At 48.4% G+C, this 17,747-nt stretch overlaps 1 protein-coding gene across 2 annotated transcripts; it reads right to left on the bottom strand.

Moving 5' to 3' along the window:
* Positions 1-213: 213 nt before the first annotated feature.
* On the bottom strand, positions 214-17,238 carry TNFSF15 (TNF superfamily member 15). Of its 2 annotated transcripts, XM_045296632.1 has the most exons (5): positions 17,041-17,238; positions 10,833-10,850; positions 4,386-4,428; positions 3,330-3,377; positions 214-877 (listed from the first exon to the last, which is right to left on the bottom strand). In XM_045296632.1, exons 1-5 carry the CDS (start codon positions 17,236-17,238, stop codon positions 432-434), a joined length of 753 nt encoding a protein of 250 aa, XP_045152567.1. In that variant the 3' UTR covers positions 214-431. The 2 variants fall into 2 exon arrangements, with proteins under 2 accessions (XP_045152567.1, XP_004712605.1); XM_004712548.2 differs by lacking the exon at positions 10,833-10,850 and having other exon boundaries at positions 17,026-17,238.
* Between the last annotated feature and the right edge of the window lie 509 nt (positions 17,239-17,747).

Consider the following 17,747-nt stretch of genomic DNA (forward strand, 5'->3'; position numbering starts at 1 on the left):
CAGAGAATGTTCCTTTTCTAATCTTGATCTGAGTGGATCATTCAGTGATCCATATTTTAATGTTCGGAAACTCATTACTCTTCCAAGTCTGTTCTCTTCTGTCCTTTCCAATTAGTATTTTCATCAATAAGGCATATAAAATGCTAATGTTTGGGTCCTAAGTCATAGTTAACCCACTGCCTCTATGGAATATCACATTGGCCCCAAGGAAACCCCTATCTATATGGAGGAAAAGCAACTAACAGGCAGAGGCAGAGGCCCTTCACACAATGTCATCTGTAGTGCCCTTATAGCAAGAAGGCTCAATGTCATCCACAGTACCCTTACAGCAAGAAGGCTCAATGTCATCCACAGTACCCTTACAGCAAGAAGGCTCAATGTCATCCACAGTACCCTTACAGCAAGAAGGCTCAATGTCATCCGCAGTGCCCTTATAGCAAGAAGGCTCCGAAGAAGGTTTTATCTTCTTTTGTGTAATCAATCAAGGAGATGTCGCTGACATTCACCATCAATTTATCACCTTCGTGCAATGAGAACACAGCCCCCAGGTAGATGGGGTGGAACCAGTTGTTGGTTATTTCACACACTGACTTGGTTCCTGTGAGGAGCTGAGTAGGCTCGGGGTACCGGACTGTTACCTTGGTGACTGTAACGATGATGGAATCTGGCTTGCTTGCTTGTCTTCCTTGGCCACACTCAGATGTGGTCCCTCGGAATGTGATCTGTGAGTAGACAAAGTAATCCCCCGACTCTGGGATAATCAGGGATTTATCGGTGTAGTTCATCCGGTTCTTGGTGAAGGCCAAGCCGAGTTCATGCTCCCAATGCAGAGCCGGGAACTGATTTTTCACGTTCTGTGTGGGCGTTGGTTTCACAACTACAAAGACAAGGCAGAGGTTGGATTGGCTTGTGCAGGAACCTGCCCACTTTGCGAACAAGTCTCCTATCCTTCAAGGAAGAATAAGGTGGCTGAATAAAACCAACAGCCAGGTGTCTTGGGGGAGAAGCCACAGAGGATGTATGAATGGATGTCAATGTTTGGTCCAAGAGAGCAGCATCTTGAGCTGGGTGAGCTTAGTCAAAGATTTTGTCTCTCTGAACTGAGTTTTCTTATTTTTCATTAAGAAAGAAGTGAAAGGAGAAGGAGGAGCAGGAGGAGAAGGCGAAGAAGAAGAAAAAGGAGAGGACCATCTGTGGAAAGAAGGCAAAGAGAGGGAATAGTAAAACACTGAACTATTACGACTAGCCTCCAAGCGACACTCACTTTTAAAATGTCGCTGTTTTAGAAGAGCTATGCTACAAAGAGAAGATGTTTCAGACAGACAGACAGAGGACAAAGAGACTGATTCAAGTGTTCTCTACCATTTCTGTTTTCCTTCTATGGTCCAAGGCACATAAAATGTAGGGAGTGATTAATAAAGAAGCAACAGGCAGGGCATATACTAGAGCCAGAGATCTAGAACATTTTGGACATGTTACTCTGCAGAGATTAAGGCAAACGATAAGCCAGTAGTTTGTGTAATAGAATTGGACCGGGCTTGGGGCCATTTAGATCCAGTTTCAAGCCCAGTTCTGCCACACACTAGTTTAGGAACCAGACACACAGGTTCCTGCTGTTTTCTGAACCTCAATTTTCTCTCTGTGAACTGGGGATAAATCTCTAACATTGTATACAACTGTACTCTAGAAATAATTATCTGACACCCCCCCCCAAATAAATCATTCTCTCTCATTTCAGAGAAGTAAAAAAATAAATCTTTTAATTTACATTTTTCCTGTTCATATGTCTGCATTGCTCACAAGTGTATATTATATAGCACCTGTGAATGAATATTTTTATGAAATGTCTATGGCAGTGTAGGGAAAATGAATAAAATCAAATGACTGATTAAAATAATTGATTTTCAAGAAGATTATCTGCAATCAGATTAGCATGCTTCAAAAGTCACATTTTTAAGTTCCTGCAATTGTTTTTGAAATCCATAACTATGACTTTTATGTGCTGGCAGCTACAGTTTGGGGCTAGATTATGTTTAAAGACACCATTTTGCAAGCTTCATTCCAGGTGGGTGACCAGAGACCTGGTTCTTAAGAGTTTTTCTTAAAGCTTCATTCACAATGATGACACATGCCCAGAAAGTGTGTATTCTGGTCTGGTCCCAGGAGCGAATGGCCCCTGAAGAGCACCGGTGCTTCTTTGCAAAGTCTTTGCACATGACTTTTGTTATGCAACCCTGAAAGTTTTGACTCCGTGTTTGTGGATTAAACAAATTCCTCTTGGATGTCATGAAAGCAAAATTCAGAAATAGTTCTGTGAAGCTTATATGCAATTAGCTATACCAACCCAGCATGAGAGCAAGGGTGGGGCTTGGTTAGGAAATAAGTCTAATACAAGCAGTACAGTCGTGACAGCCAGGTTTTGGATCTCAATTCTTGTACTTCCTAGTCGTGCGATTTTGGACGAATGAATTTAGTGACTCAATACTCAGTTGCCTTATCTGTGGATGGGATGACAAATCTCTGTTCCACTGGGCTGACGTGTGAGCGCATGAGAGAACTGATGGACATATTTATTACCTGGCATATATTGGGAGCTCAGCACAAGTTGGGTCGCCCCTACCCTCTTTCAACTCAACTCCCTCCATGTAGCAGGAAGAGTGGCCACTCTGGACTCAGAGTCATTTATTCAGTTGGTAGAAATCCCAGAGTTATTTTAGAGTTTGCTTTCTCACCCTGTTTTAATCCTTCCCATTCTTATAGGCAAGTGGTGACTGATGGAGACCCTCAGTTTCTCCCTGATCCCATTTTCCACACAAGACACAGCCCAACTAAAACCAAACCTCCAGTCGATGCCGATTCACCGTGATCCCACAGGGCAGGGTAGAACTCTCCCTGTGAGTTTCTGAGCCTGTTAACTGTTTGCAGAAGTAGCAAGTCCCACCTTTCTCCTGCCGATCAGCTGGTGGTTTTGAACCAGGGACCTTACAGGATCTCCTACATTGGAAACTCAAGGCATCTTTCACCTGTTACTGGATTCAGAATTACTCGAAGCTCTGCGTCAAGGAAAGCCATTTCTGAATACTGGGTCTTTGAATGAATGGGAGGGAGGAGAGAGGAAGGAATAAAAGAAGGGGACTGTTAGGGTTGGAAAGGAAACCCTCTGGAGGCATGAGCCGTTGGGCCCCTCACAGAAAGAAAAGCTGCTGGGAGAGGAAGAGTTAAAGTTACCAAATGGTCTTGAGACTAGTTGGAAGCCATTAGAACAAGCTTGGCAAAGTCTCTGAATGAAACCTTGGGACATGTTTGGAAAACACATCAAGGCTAGTTACCTGTCAGGTGTGCCCTTGGCTTAGCTCCATCTGCTCTGGACTGTTTGTCTGTAACAAAAGGAGAAACCTACTTTGTAAGGGTCAAAAGATGACGCAAGAGAAGCCAGTACTTGGGGGTTCTGCATGGAGCCTATGATGGGAGAGAAGCAGGCCTCTTCTTCAGGTTGAGCATTCCACCCCTTAGGGGGGCGGTTTGGATTGGAACCGAGACAGGAGAAGATTGAGGAGGCAGAGTCTTGAATGCAAATGAATTTGGGCCACATGGCTTGGGGCACGTTGCCTCCCTGCCTGAGACTCTGCTTTCAGGTTGGGTTCAGCAATCCCTCCCATGAATGGAGGGTGCTCAGCATGATCCCTGGCACAGGGTCAGTTCTCAACAAACAACAGCTTGCCTCTCCTTTCCTCTTTCAGCCATCTGCTCCGGCTGGTCCTGTGGGAGCTAATTAGCCTGTGTCTTCTGCAGTGTCCCATTAACCATACCCACTGATGTCTATGGATGGACTGACAACCAGGATGGGGAACAGATGGAAACCGCTCTGTCACTCATTGACTTTGGCAGGCCACTGACCCTCTTTAGGCCTGTTTCCTCCGTACTATTCTAGAAGAAGTTAGGATTTCTCTTTGGTTCTCAGAGATGATCAAATTGGACAAGTGTATTCTCACTGCAATAAAGACGATGATGACTCTCATCACAATCAAAAGTTCAAGGAGTACCTTTGATCTCCTAGGTCCACTCCTAGGGCATTGTTCTCTTATAAGATTGCATTTCTTGAATTCATACAAATATTATCAGGTAAGTACCACTAAAACAATTTCTGCCGATGAAGAAATTGAGGCATAGATAGGTGAGGTCTGAGCTCTGACCATGAGTCCCCCACACCAGGAGTCTTGAACTTTCTTGGCGCCTACAGAGGAGCCTCATTGTTTTCCTGGATTGGCATCCTTTGGCCGAGGATTTGTCCATTTCAGACCCAATGCTGAGCCTCCTGTACATCAGAACTACCAGGAATGTTCTTATTCCCCACAAGAAAAGGCATTAAAGATGAATTGACTTACAGGCTCTCTGATGTGATGGTCCAAACTCTTGTCCCTTTTGAGGCTGTTGGAAGAGACAGATATGATTCAGGCCAGTTGTATCACCCAGACCCCAACACGTACACAAAGCAAGCTGCCCATGAAACCCAAGCCAAATCCACTGCCATCGAACCAATTCTGACTCAGAGCACCCCAGTCAGAGTTTCTGAGGTTGTACATTTTTTACAGGAGTAGACTGCTTCATCTTCTTCCTGCGAGCAGCTTGTGAGTTTGAACCACCAACCTTTTGGTTGCAGTCCAACACCTCGCCCATAACGCTACCAGGACTCATAGCACAGGCATCACTAAGAGGCTGCTGCTCCTCAGCCTGGGGGCCCGGAGAGGAAGGGCATGGCAATGCAAGCATTTGGATGGAGGGTCATTTTGTGCCCACACTCCTGGTTTTCCTCCTCCTGTCACTTCAGTGACCTTCTCTTGCTTACGCTTATCTCTGAAAAGCAACGTCAAAACAGGACTTTTCCTATCCTCTGGGAGAGGACACTGCCACCGTGTACTTGTTTCTATGGCTTGAACAAATAACAACAGTTGACGCTTGCTTTATTTTCTTTTCCTGCTCACCATCTAAATAGTAGAACTATTTAAAAACAATGACCACCCACTTCCCCTCAAAAGAAGTGAGACAGAAAGAATGGCCACATTCTCCTGATCAGCCTCCACAATACTTCCTTGTTTCCTTTTGATGCACGGAGCCTTCATTTTTACCAGCCTCATGTGTGAGCCACCTCAGACAGTCGCGTGCCGAAGAGTAACTGCTTTGGAGCAAATGAAAAATGGAATCCTCTTCCCATCATCTGTTAACCGTATGATCTTGAGCCAGCTACATTAACCTCTTTGAACTTTAGCTTTCACATTTGTAAAATAACATCCCTTTCCCTAAATGGCCCCCAGTATTCATTTTAAGATCGCATTATACAGTGTAAGGCAAATCAGTGCATGAGAAATGAGAGAACCGTCCTTTGCTTGCCTGAATATAAAGTTCAAGAGCAAAATGGAGCTCTTGGCTTGGGAATGAAGACACTGTTTCAAATTTTGTTTCTAAAAAACCTTCTCTGATGTAGTTCTGACCTAACTCCAACTCTTCTTACTTGGTTCTTATGATCACACAGTCCCCACTAACAAAGCCACCTTCCCATTATCATGATCATTTGATCAGTTTTCTATCTTAAAACTGAGGCGCCCTGGCGGCAGAGTGGTTATGGGTTGTGGTGTCAACGCAAGGTCAGCAGCTTGAAACCGCCAGCCACTCTGAGGGAGAAAGGCAAGGCGTTCTACTGTCATAAAAAGTTAGAGTCTCAGAAGCTCACAGGGGGCGTTCTGCCTCATCCACGAATAGTCTGGGTCAAGATGAGTCAGCATCAGTTCCCTGGCAGTGAGTTGGGTTTTATATCTTAAAACTATGGGAGCACAAGAGGGAGAGAGAATGTGTGACCGAGGAATAGTGTATCAGAGGGAGTATAAGGGATACAACTCTATCAGCGGGAGAGTTTGAACTCATGTGTTTTTGCCTCTGTGCATCTACATGTGCTGTGGTTCGCTGTACAAGGATCCCTCCCCTTGCCAATGGAGGTGTGATTGTGCTATTCTTGGAGTTAGGTAGGGAGTAGGAGAGAGCAGGTCTGTGAACAACAGTGACCTCGTGAGAGCCCGGACCTGCAGGCTCTGTTCACTCTCCAGTTACACCACCTGGCCTCTGCTGGAAGCCTTCTTGTGGGCAGACGCCTTGTCTTCCAATGATTGATTGCCTTCACTGGGCCCACAGCTCGCTTTCCTCTCTTACCCAATGCTCTCAACGGCACCACTCCTGCTTCCTCCTCAGTGATCAGACCTGAAATCTGGACTTTGCTTCTTCTTCCATACACCCAAGCCTTGTCGTTTCTCTTGCTGTGATCGCCCCCTTCAGTTGTGCTTCCATTCCAGGTCTCGGCACTCTGCTCTTTTGGATCTGATCAGCAGCCTCCTCACGGGATGGTCTCCCTGCCTCTGATTTCTCCCTTTCTTGGGTCCATTCACTAGCCTGCCTCCAGTGGGCTTTGTCTGGAGCCTCTCTCTATTGGGCGAGACACAACTCTGCTCCCAAATCCTCAGGGGCTCCCCAGGCCCTTCTAGACACAGTAAGACCCACAGACTTACCTGGGCATTTAGGTGCCAATTTCAGTCTTACTACCTAAGTCTGTTGTGCTCCAGCCATAAGAGACAACCACAGTGAACGATTCAAAGACAGTGTACCCCCAAACCAACCCACTGCACGAAGGAGATCAATGACTCCCTAAGGGGTGATGGTCACTGTATCCAAATTGACTTAGACATGGGCCCCCAAGCCCCCCAGAAAAATGGGATTTATTTTTCCTTAAAAAAAAAAAATCTTAAACCACTGGGTGAGAATCCCTTGAACATTATCACTCCCAAAAGTGATAATATTTGTGCATCTATTATCCTTCTCTCTCTAGTAGAACTTAAGCTTTGTGCAGGTGGAAACGTGGGCCACCTGGCTTACCACTCTATTTGTGGTGCCTTGGACTACATGGTGCCTGCCGCTGGATTACGCAACGGGTGAATGATGCAGATGCTTGGGCACCCGGAAGACAGAGGGAGGAAAGATAAGAAGGTAAAGTGTAGCCTCAGTGACTTCAGTCACAGCTTCTTCATTCAAAAATGTAAGAAAGAGATCTTTTAGTTTGACCCTTTTGTCTTCGTTTCTATAAGGTATGCAATTTTCACTTCCATTTGATTTTTCTTTTTTTGGTGGGGGGCGGGGGGCGGCATGGATGTTGGCGGTAATGCAGGAAGATCACAGGCCAGTGGGTGCAAAGTCTTGTGGGTCCAGTGGTGGTAAAAGCATCTAAGTGGCTACAACAACAATAACACACACACAACCTTAATACTCAACCTATAAATATATGTACATAGATCTATTTCCCCCTCATCATATATAAATATATTTACAGCTTTATATGCCTGTATTTACATCTCTATGACTATCCTTTGCCTCCTAGTTCTTCCCTCTATTTCTTTGTACTTTTTCCTCTTGCCCCACTATCATGTTCTGCCTTCATTTGGGTTTTAGGCATTCCTCTCGGTTACATTGCCCTTGATCCAGCCCTGCAAGGCCTCCAACACCCTCCTTGACATTGATTTTGGATCACTTGTTGCTCCCTTGTCCCTGTGCTTGTTAACACCCTCTTCTTCCCCCCCTCCCCACCCCTTTCCCTATCCCCATGCTCCCCTGATGTGTCTTCCCGTTGCTCTCTCTTTTGGCTTGTTTATCCTGCCTATCCCTTCCAGGTAGACATGCTATGTACCATCACCAGACTGAGTGCAACGAAGCGACAACAGAAAATAAAACAATGGCTACAACAACAATAACACACACACATGCATTCATATATAACCGTATGAATAGTTCAGGGTCTGTTTGTTTCCCTTCACGTGTGCTTTCCAGTCAAGTCTGATGGGGTGCTGTGTCCCGGCACCACCTCTATCCCTGAGGACCTCATTGCTCTGCTCTCCCTGCTGCTCTGATGCATGCCCCCAGAGGCTGGCATTTGGCGTGGTGAGCTCATGGCAGGCACAATTCCCGCCGTTTGTCTCCAGTGCTGTCCCCAGTGGTGTGACGGGTCAACGAGGAATGCTGTGTCCCATGGTGGGGCCAGCCCCGTGGTCATCTCTGTGCATCACTGTTCTGAACAGGCACATTGTCCCCAGGGCTTGGAGAGCCAGGATGTGCTCCACTCTTTCCTTTTCTTCCCCTTCCCCCCTCATTGGCTCACATGCACTCTGACCAAACCAGTCCCCCTTCCCCTCTTCCCGAGCTGCAGCTTCAGTGCCGACCCCCCAGGCCTCTCCATCGGTTCCTTACTTCATGTCAGTGTGTTGCGTTCCTGTCTTGGAGCTCCGGGTTGAAGTCTGGTCTGGGATTCTTTTACTGGCATTTCACCAGACAAATCTCTCCAGTGCTTTTTAGCCAATGACCCTCTTTGCCTTTCCTCCCATGATTTATAGTCATTTACCAGTAAATTCATAAACAGAAAGAGACATTCATTACTCTCGGTCATAAATGCTGCGACGGATAGGCATGCCTGTTTTATTACCCATAATGTGTCTCCCAGCACTTCCAGAAGAAAGACACAGGCAGTCGGCCCCTTCCCTTACTTTTGCTCCTTCCTGTTTGTTTGTACGGGCACAGGGAGATCCATAGCCCGGGACTGTTCTTTCCCGAGGTCATTTCCTTTCTTCCCAGCGCACTGGACAAGGCTTTGCTAGCAGCCTTCAGCATGTTACACAACAAAGAGTGGGTTTTGGTGATCTAGCAAAATCAGAAAGGTGCAGCTCTGTTGTCTCCTTGTCTTTTGGTTTCAGCATGTCACCTGACCTCAGTGTGCTCGTCCGGGTAGACTAGAGAAGCAAATTCATAGAAACACTCATGTGCATAAGAAAAGGTTTTATATAAAAGAGCAATTGTATATTGAGAAAACATTCCAGCCCAGTCCACATCAAGTCCATAAGTCCGATATTATCCCATATGTCCAATACCAATCTATAAATTCTTCTTCAGACTCATGACACACATGTAATGATGCCAAATGCAGGAAGACCACAGGCCAGTGGGTGCAAAGTCTTGTGGGTCCAGTGGTGGTAAAAGCATCTAAGTGCTGGCTGGGGTCTTGATGTGGCTCTTTCAGCTCCAGGGCTCTAGCATAGCTCCATGTGTCTTCTCAACAGGAATGGCTCGCAGGGAGTGATTGAGTGTCCTGCCTCCAGCGAGATGTTTAGCTCCTCAGTGCCTCCAAATGAGGTCATTCAGTCATTCAGCTGTCACCTGATTGAAAGGCTAACCTCCACCCCTTCACTCATAAGTCTCAAATTGACAACAGATTATGTAACTACCACAGAGTGAGACTCAGTTTCCTTCTCAATGTAAATGAGCAATAATTATTTTTTTCTCAGGAAAGACCGAGCACATGAAATGGGCATGCCATTCATTGCCTTCTTCCTTTGGGCGTACTGCATCTATGGGGCATGTACTCTCAGCTCATCATCATACCTTCTCTTGGCTCTTACCAATGTCACTGTTAGCTGGCAGCACCCTCATGCTCTGTATGCCCAGTGATGAAGTTGGATCCTCTGGGTGCTCTGGGGGTGGGAGGTGGTTCTTCCTTTCCCCAATGGACATTCATTCAGTGACCTTCTCCAGTTCACAGTATTAAAGTCCTTGGGTGGCACAGGTCAGGGCGCTAGCACTAGCCAGAAGGTTGGCAGCTGGAGCCCATGAAGAGGCATTTGGGAAGAAAGGCCCCATGATCTGTTTCCAAAAGTGAGAGCCTTGAGCACGGTATAAGTGGCTGCTCCTCTGCTGGGCATGGGAGAACCATGAGTCACACTTGACAAGGCGGCAACCCAACCGTCCACAATTGGCTTCTGGATTCCTGCCCTGCAAAATGCAAATTGGCTGATAGAATGGAATTCCTCCTCCTCTCCCAGCCTATTTCAAAACGCAAGCTTGTTGCTGCTGCCAGGCTGGGAGATGATTCCCCCCCCCCCCCCTTTATTGTGGTTTGGGTGAAAGTGTACAGAGCAAATAGGTTTCTCATTCAACAATCCATGCCCATGTCCTTCCGCGGCATTGGTTGCTCTCCCCGAATGTCCCAGCACTTTCCCCGCTTCCCTGCTGGGTTCCTCACCCCACGGGCCTGGCCTTTCTTTGCTGTCCCTTTCTGCCTTCTGAACTTGGCTTTGGGGTCTTGTCTTGGAGTGTTCCGAGGGGCATGTTTCTCATGGATGTTATCCTTCACTTCATAGGCCCGTCGACTGTTTGGCTTTTAAGCAGCTCCCTAGAAGTGGGTTCAGTTCATGTCAGCAGGGTGTCTAAGGCCATGGCCTCAGGGACTCCACAAGTCTTGATCGAACCAAAGTCTAAATCTGGCTTTTCATTAGATTCAATTTTGAATCCGGTTCTAACTTTTTCTCCCGACTCTGAACAGGACCTGCTATTGTGATCCTAATGGGAGCGGTCAGCAGAAGTAGCTGAATATCATCCGGTGCTTCTGGTCGCAGGGCCATGGAGACTGTTGACTAATTGGCTTCTTGAGTCTTTGATTTCCATCAGTCTTTGCTCCAGGTGGGAAGAGACCGATCGTGGTGTCGACAGATGGCTGCTCGTAAGCTTTCAAGACCCCGGTTGCTACTTGGTCACCAAAGTAAGATGAAGAACATTGTCTTTGTGGCCTATGCTTTGCCAGTTGACCCTGAACTCCCCAAGACTATAGTTCTAAAACCCCAAGCCGAGGGGCACATTCTCTCAAGGTGATGGTTAAGAAGTTCTCGTAATTGTGCCCCTTGTATGCTCTGCTACATTCATGGAGCTAGTTGCCATTCATGTACATACATATGTAGAATGATTCTCTGACAAACCTGCAGATGCACACATTCCTACTCACTTTCCCATACCTATTGAATTTGCAGGTCTACTCCTGTATCTCTTTTATCATAGAACTGAATTACTCTTTGGGCTGCTAACCTCAAGGTCAAAAACATTAGCTACTCCTTGGAGAAAGACGAAGCTTTCTACTCCTGTAAAGAATTACAGTCTTATGAAGGGAAGACAGCAGGTGGTGTCAGATATGAGAATAATAATACAAATTTATAATTTATCAGGGGTCCATGAGGATGGGAGGGTGGGGGGAGGAGGGAAAAAAGAGGACCCGATACCAAGGGCTCAAACAGAAAGAAAATATTTTGAAAACGATGACGGCAACATATGTACAAATGTGGTCTATACAATTGATGTCTGGATTGTAGTAAGAGCTGTACAAGCCCCAATACAATGATTTATTAAAATAATAATTTAAGAAAGGATGACAGTCTTGGAAACCCACAGAGGCTGTTCTACCCTGTCCTGTAGGGTGCCCCAGTCAGGATGGACTCGATGGTCATTAGTGTCCGGTTGGTATGGAACACCATCTCCCTTTGCTGGCTCACTCCTGTGCACCTCGCGGCATCTTCCTTTGCCTGCTGATACTGTGCTGCCCTGGGACAGGACCGCTCGCAGTGGCTGCGCTGTCGTGGCACCGAGGTGCGTGGCCTGTAGGAGGACTGGGAACTGGAGGTGCAGTTGAGTGACGGATGTGTGTGCTCACGGTAGAGACGGAGCTGGTGGATTCTGAGATGCACAGCTGCCTCCAAGCTGTTGGGGTTTGGGACTGACAGATCCTCCTTCCTCGGCGTCTGCCCTCCCTGGCTCAGAGCCTGACCTTCGTCATGTATGGGGCTTGCTTTGGGCACATGCCTCGCAGGAGCATCCTGAGGATGCAAGCAAGGCGCGCCACTGCAGCGTCAGCGTTTCACTGTTTACTGCACACTTCCCTCTCAATTGTCTTGGACGAAAGAGACATGACTGTCCTCATTGGAAAGAAGCGGAAGCAACCCAAGGTGAATCCAGGTGGGAAATCATATCTGGTGCATATGGACCTTCGGGCCACAGCATTCTGGACATCATGCAGACATTTCTGCACGGCACTATCAAGAAAGTACCTTGACTCCTTATTTGACAGAGAGAAATGCAAGGATCAGGGACATCTGATCACTTGCTGGTTCCTCCAAGCTGTTGCCCTTCCAGCAAATACGTCATGTCTTCTATGCACCGACACTGTTCAGTGCTCAGGGGGTGAGGGGCATGGGCACATCTTGAGCACTTACTATATACCAGGCTTTTCTTGTTTAAATGCTGGTCACATGCGGAGGTGGAGAATTGGCCAGGGGCAGGCAAGCCCAGGGATGAGGAGGGACATGAACAGTGTGACTTCTGTGGCATTCTTGTCGCTGGGGTTGGGGGACCACCTGGTATACCGCCTATACACCTGTGATGGCCAGACCCTGCGCTAAGAACTTCCTGCACGTGGTCTTACTTCCTGAAACTCTGTGAAAAAGCTTAGCACCCTGCCTGGCACACCACGTCACCACAGGCACACTTCCTTTTATCTGAGCGTCCCTTTGTTGCATTTTACAGCAATTTCATTGTTTACAAAAGGAGGGTTGGTGGCCACGCTGAAATGAGCAGTCTCTCCGCCCCCTTGTTTAACAGCTTGTTCTCCTTGTGGGTCTTTGTGTCGTCTGTTGGCAATTCTCCTATTTCAAGCTTTTTCATAGTGCTCTGGCACACCCACTGGGCTACAGCATAGTGTCAGCAGGAAGTTTCCCTGCACTGGGAAAAACAAAACAAACCAAAACCTCTGCTCGACTCGCTTTTTTGCCTGAGCCTTGCTATGGTGAGAGTGGCTTTTGTTGCTGTTGTCTGGACCTGAACTTGAAACATCTCTGAAGTCTGCCCGTGTAAGGCCACAGGCACGAAGGGGTGAGACCAGGAGTTCCTTCAAGCCTGTGTACGTTGGCAGCCTGAGCTCACACCCAGAGGGGCTCTTATTCTGCCAGCGACTAACCGGGTGAGGCAGAGATCGGGGAAGAGGGCAGCAGGAGGAAAGGGCGGAGAGGCTTGTGGGGGGTTTAAGGAACAGGGTGTATATAGGAGGGGCCAGTGGGTAGAAGTGAGATTGATGTGAATCAAGAAGCGAAAGGTTGGTGAGCACGTGGGGTGTGTGTATGAGGATGAGTCTAGAAGCCAGAGCAGGAAGGGAAGGACTGAGACAGGGCGTGATGCAATCTTGGGCAGGACACCCTCCTCAGCATCCCTGATTTATTCCATGGTATTGAATGCCCAGTCTGTGCCAGGCCTGGTGCCTTCTGTCTGCTTGGAGCACAGAATGGGTGTGCTCATGTCATGCTGGGTGAAAACGGGCTTGGCTTCAGGGGACTGCGGGCCATAGAATTCAGTGGAGACCCAGAGGCGGCCTTGGGTCCAGCTGGAGCAGACGGATGGAGGCAGGGGATGGGTTGGGGATAGGAGAGTAGGGGGCGTGGGGACAAAAGTGGAGTGGGGAAGGAAGCACTGAGCGAGACAGCTCATAAATATCAGAGACCGATCAGCCCTGGAGCATCCCAGCAAGTGCTCTCTGGCCTGCCACTGGCCCATGGTGGAACCGCTGCTCTCTGCGATGTCACTTCCTCAGTCAGGGAAGGTCCCCGGCCATAATCGTAGTCATGACTCCCGCTGTACACCACCCTCACCCATGGTGAGCCCTCCACCCGCTGCCACACACTCGAAGCACCTATTTCTAATCATTCTCATTTCATACATGGAGAAGCTGAGGCCTCGGTAACATGCTGGGCACCATGACAACGCTTGGCTAGGTCAAGCGTTCAACCCAAGGTTCAGCGTTTTGCCCATGATTTCCCCAAGATACGACTCTAACAGCCTCCAGGAGCCAAGGGCCTCAAGCACTTTACTGTCTCGCCATTTTTCCCATAAGGAACTGGACTGTTTGAACGCACCCAGCGGCTCTGGGAGAGAGGCCTGGTGACCCTGCTCTGTATCGACTGCAGCCTAACAGACCCCAGGGAGCAGTTCTACTCGGCCACGTGGGCTTTTCTAGGCTGAACTCTCTACAGCGGACATACGGGGGCTTCACAAAGTGCATGGAAGAATTCCATAATTGTTTAATTCCATTTTTTCCCCCACGAACCTTTTGAAGCCTGCTCATATAGAAATTTTGTACCACAGAGTATATGTAGGTTTGAGAACGTCTCTCCCCACCTTGTGGCCCAGCTGCCCAGTTCCCCTAATGGGCCCAAGTAGAGTTGCTGATTTATTTTGTGCTCTTTTGGGGCTATTATTTGTTTTTATAACGTATTTCCCTAAATGTGATTCTGTGTCATTGTAAAAGAAAGCGAGGAATAGGTCATCAGAGCGGCGTTGCTTTTGTCACGTAATTGATGCGCATCCTACAGGGCCACCAGCAACACCCAGGTGTGGCCAAATCTCTCCAGCCGTCCAGGATCCTCATGTTGCTGATCTATACGGCGAGGGCTTTCCGCTGGACCTGGATGACCGTATTGCCTCCGACAGCCTGAGACGGATGGACCAGTTTCTGATGGAAATAGGATGGGCTCTGTGATGCAAACTTATGGCCCAGATTTCTAATCCTGGGTTTCTTCTCTCCCCCAGAAGGTTTCCTGAATCACTGCTACTCTAAGACTGGGCTGGGAGAACATCTGGACTCTCATAGCACTGCTAAACTGAACTAGCCAATTCCCTCGCCCGTCTCATGCATCAGATGTGGAACTCCTGAAGGCCAAGATCAAGTTTGCAGCTGCAGGGCACCTGGCGTAGAGTGTCCCTTACAGCATCCGCATCCACATAGCTTTCCTCCTACTCAGGATGCAAAATGCTCCTGAATGTGCCTTACGGTGTCACTCTGCCACCAATACTAGTGCCCCAATCTTCTGGAAGGAAACCAGGCCCCCAAGGCCTCTGCCCTGAGCTTGGCTTCAAACCCAAATACTTTTCAAGAGTCATCACACCCTTATGTCCGCTCAAACTCTCCTCAGTGACCCGATTGCCCGTCCGTGTCTTCTGAGCGGGCTAGCTCTGCTTGCACCACTTTTTGGCCCTGCTGTGAGCCTGTGAGGCTGACTGCTGGCCACATCTGCTTCTTGGCTCCTCTGCACCCTCAAGCTTCCGGTAGTATAGGGCCCGTGGGGTCAGACGGTGGGGAGAGAGAGGGAGTCACGCTTTCTCCGCCACTGCTCCCACACCCCTCCCAGTGACTGCTTTTCTCTATTGAGCCCTCAGCTCTTCCAGGCCACGCCTTCTCCGTGGCTTCCCTTCTCACTGGGTTCCTCTAAGGTTCTTCTCTCCACTAAGGCCAAGGAGTGGTCACCGACTTCCCAGGGTCCCAGCCAGGGAGCAGCGTACCAGCACTTGTGGCTGCTTCCCTGAACTCTTAAAGCATCTCGCCACACAGGCCTTCCCGCGGCTTGCCTCATCTTGAGGTGCACATCTTTGAGTGTGCCAGCTGTTCCTTTTTGCAGCCTGTGCCGAGTTCTCCCCGCCTTCGTTCCACGTTCTGCTAATGTACAGAGATACGGCATAGCCTGGCCAAACTAGGACTGCAAAAGGTCCCCAGATGCCCACCCTCTAGGGGGAGGAGTCTAATGACAACGTCGTGAACAGTCGTCGCCTAATCTATTTCCTGAGTACCTACAAGGGGTCTTTACACAGCTGCTGGGAAATGGCATGAGAAGATCATGGAATGTTTTCCATGAACTTTTGGAAGCCCCCTCGCACCCTAGGCCAGGCACTGAGACAGACTGGGGTGGGGGCCTGGGGGCGCCACTGCAGTGAATGAAGGCACTTGGCATCGCCCTTCCAGGGGCATCCTGTCTAGGGATAGCTCCTTCTGCCACCTTGCTCCACGAGCAGTAGCAAACCCACCGGTTCTCCCTGGGTCGGGCTAGTCACGTGATCTTCCAGACTTAGAATATTCTCTGACTTCTGCTGCTAGAGGAGGCTCCCCAACAATCTTGGGTGGTGGAAGTGTTGCTCAGCGGGGCCCAGCAAAGCTCTGGTTCCTGGAGGCCTCTCTATGCTTTGGTTAAATGCAAGCCTGTCTTCTGGCTAAAGGCATCTGAAGGGTCCCTGCAGCTTTAGTTGCACCGGAGCCAGCCCCATGATGGTCAAGGGGGGAAGTCTGATCTCCCAAACCCTGCAGCCCTCCTCCAGTCCCAAGAGCATCCTGACTGTCTGCGCATGTCTGCTTTTCGCCAACAGTGGCATGGGGTCATGAATGCTGCGGCCGGCATGGTGGCCTCTGTGCTGACCCCGAGGGAACCTCAAGTTGCATATTGGCCAAGTCTGGCTCACAGCTCCTCTGCTTTGAAGTTGGCCAAGATGGTTGAACTCAACGGAGAAACTTGGTTTCTCTGATGGAATCTGACACTGTGTCTGAAATGAAATCAGTCACTAGAGATTACATAGGAGCATTTTTTAAAAAGGAAATGACCTAGTTGGACATTCTTTAGACTTGCAGGTACAATTTTGTTGTTCCCAGTCCAGAACAATACATTTTCTGTGGACCACCTATACCCTTTTCTCAGACCCATATGTTCTTTTTTGACTAAGCCGTCTGGCCCCTGACCATTCCTCATGCCCCACAATCTGGGAGATCAGCAAAATCAGACCAGAGGTTTTTTAGGCTTGAGCATTAAAAATGAATATTGGATATTGCTTAAGCATATGATAGTACAGTCACATATAGGAATATCACAAACCATCTATAGTATTATGCTGATATGAATTTATAGACATGAAGAAAATCACACAATAGTCAGAGAATCCAAAGAAAACAATTTCATTTAAAATAATAGCTTTGCATCTCCCCAAATGGTAACAGTGGATCCCTTTTTTATAAGGATTTTCTTTTTTCCTCTAGTACCTTAAACAGCTTTTTTGTTTTAAAGAAAGTTTCCCAAATGATCAGCATGTTATGATCGTTAGTTGAAAATACAAGTCGAAGTTATTCCACACATCAATATAGACAGGGGCAACGCATTTCTGCGAAATCTGAGAATAAAGCCAAACTGGCCCTCTCTGCCCTTGCAAGGGATAGATAGCTCAAGGGCTCTGTGGAAATCTGAAGAACCTGCTAGGCGTCCTCTGCGGGGTTGTAGGCCAACCCCCACCCCCAAGGAGAAGTGGTGTAGTCCTGCTTACCTGGAACATGCAGACCTCTCTCTGGATGGGGAGCTGGCCCAGGAACAGGTAGGCGATGAGCCCTGCCAGGAGGGAGAGCAGCACCAGGGAGAGCAAGCCCAGCACGCAGCTGCTCCTGGCCTCCAGCGTGGCTCTGGCCCTGGGCCTGTGGCTGCCGTTTCCTGGGAGCATCTCCACACGGGCTGTCTCTCGGAAGCCCAGCTCCTCTGCCATGCTTCTGCTGGCCCTGGAGGCCCCACTGAGTCTTCCTTGGCAGGGAGACCCCCCCATTAAATAGAGGACCAGCTTTGTATGTTGCGTGAACTAATCACTCTCTACTCCTCCCCCTTCCCGCTTCCCTTCCACGACATGCTGCGGCCCTGCCCTGCGAGGGAATGTACCGCCTACAACAGAAACCAAGTTTGATTTAAGGAAAAAAAAAAAAAAAAGCAAAGCTTTCCCAAGTATATTTATATACAGTGTGCTCATGTGCTTCTTCCTTCGTTGTTTGCACAAGGAAGTGAGGAAAGTCCCCGGGGGGAGTAGATAAAGAATTCATCAAGTCAGTGGGCTGATCAGTTAAAGCCTACCTGCTCCTTGCGATGGAGTCCAGCCAGCTGGGCAGGTCTGAGAGTGTGCTTCTGCTAGAAGTGAAAGTGAGGGATGGGGAGATGTGTGGTTTGCAGCCTGAGAAATGGAAATCGCCTTTGCATCAGCACTTTGCAAAGTGCTGCCAAGTGCCG

The sequence above is a fragment of the Echinops telfairi genome, unplaced genomic scaffold, assembly GCF_000313985.2.
Source record: "Echinops telfairi isolate 266 unplaced genomic scaffold, ASM31398v2 ScPeMD7_7410;HRSCAF=8448, whole genome shotgun sequence".
In the NCBI taxonomy this organism is placed as follows: Eukaryota; Metazoa; Chordata; class Mammalia; order Afrosoricida; family Tenrecidae; genus Echinops; species Echinops telfairi.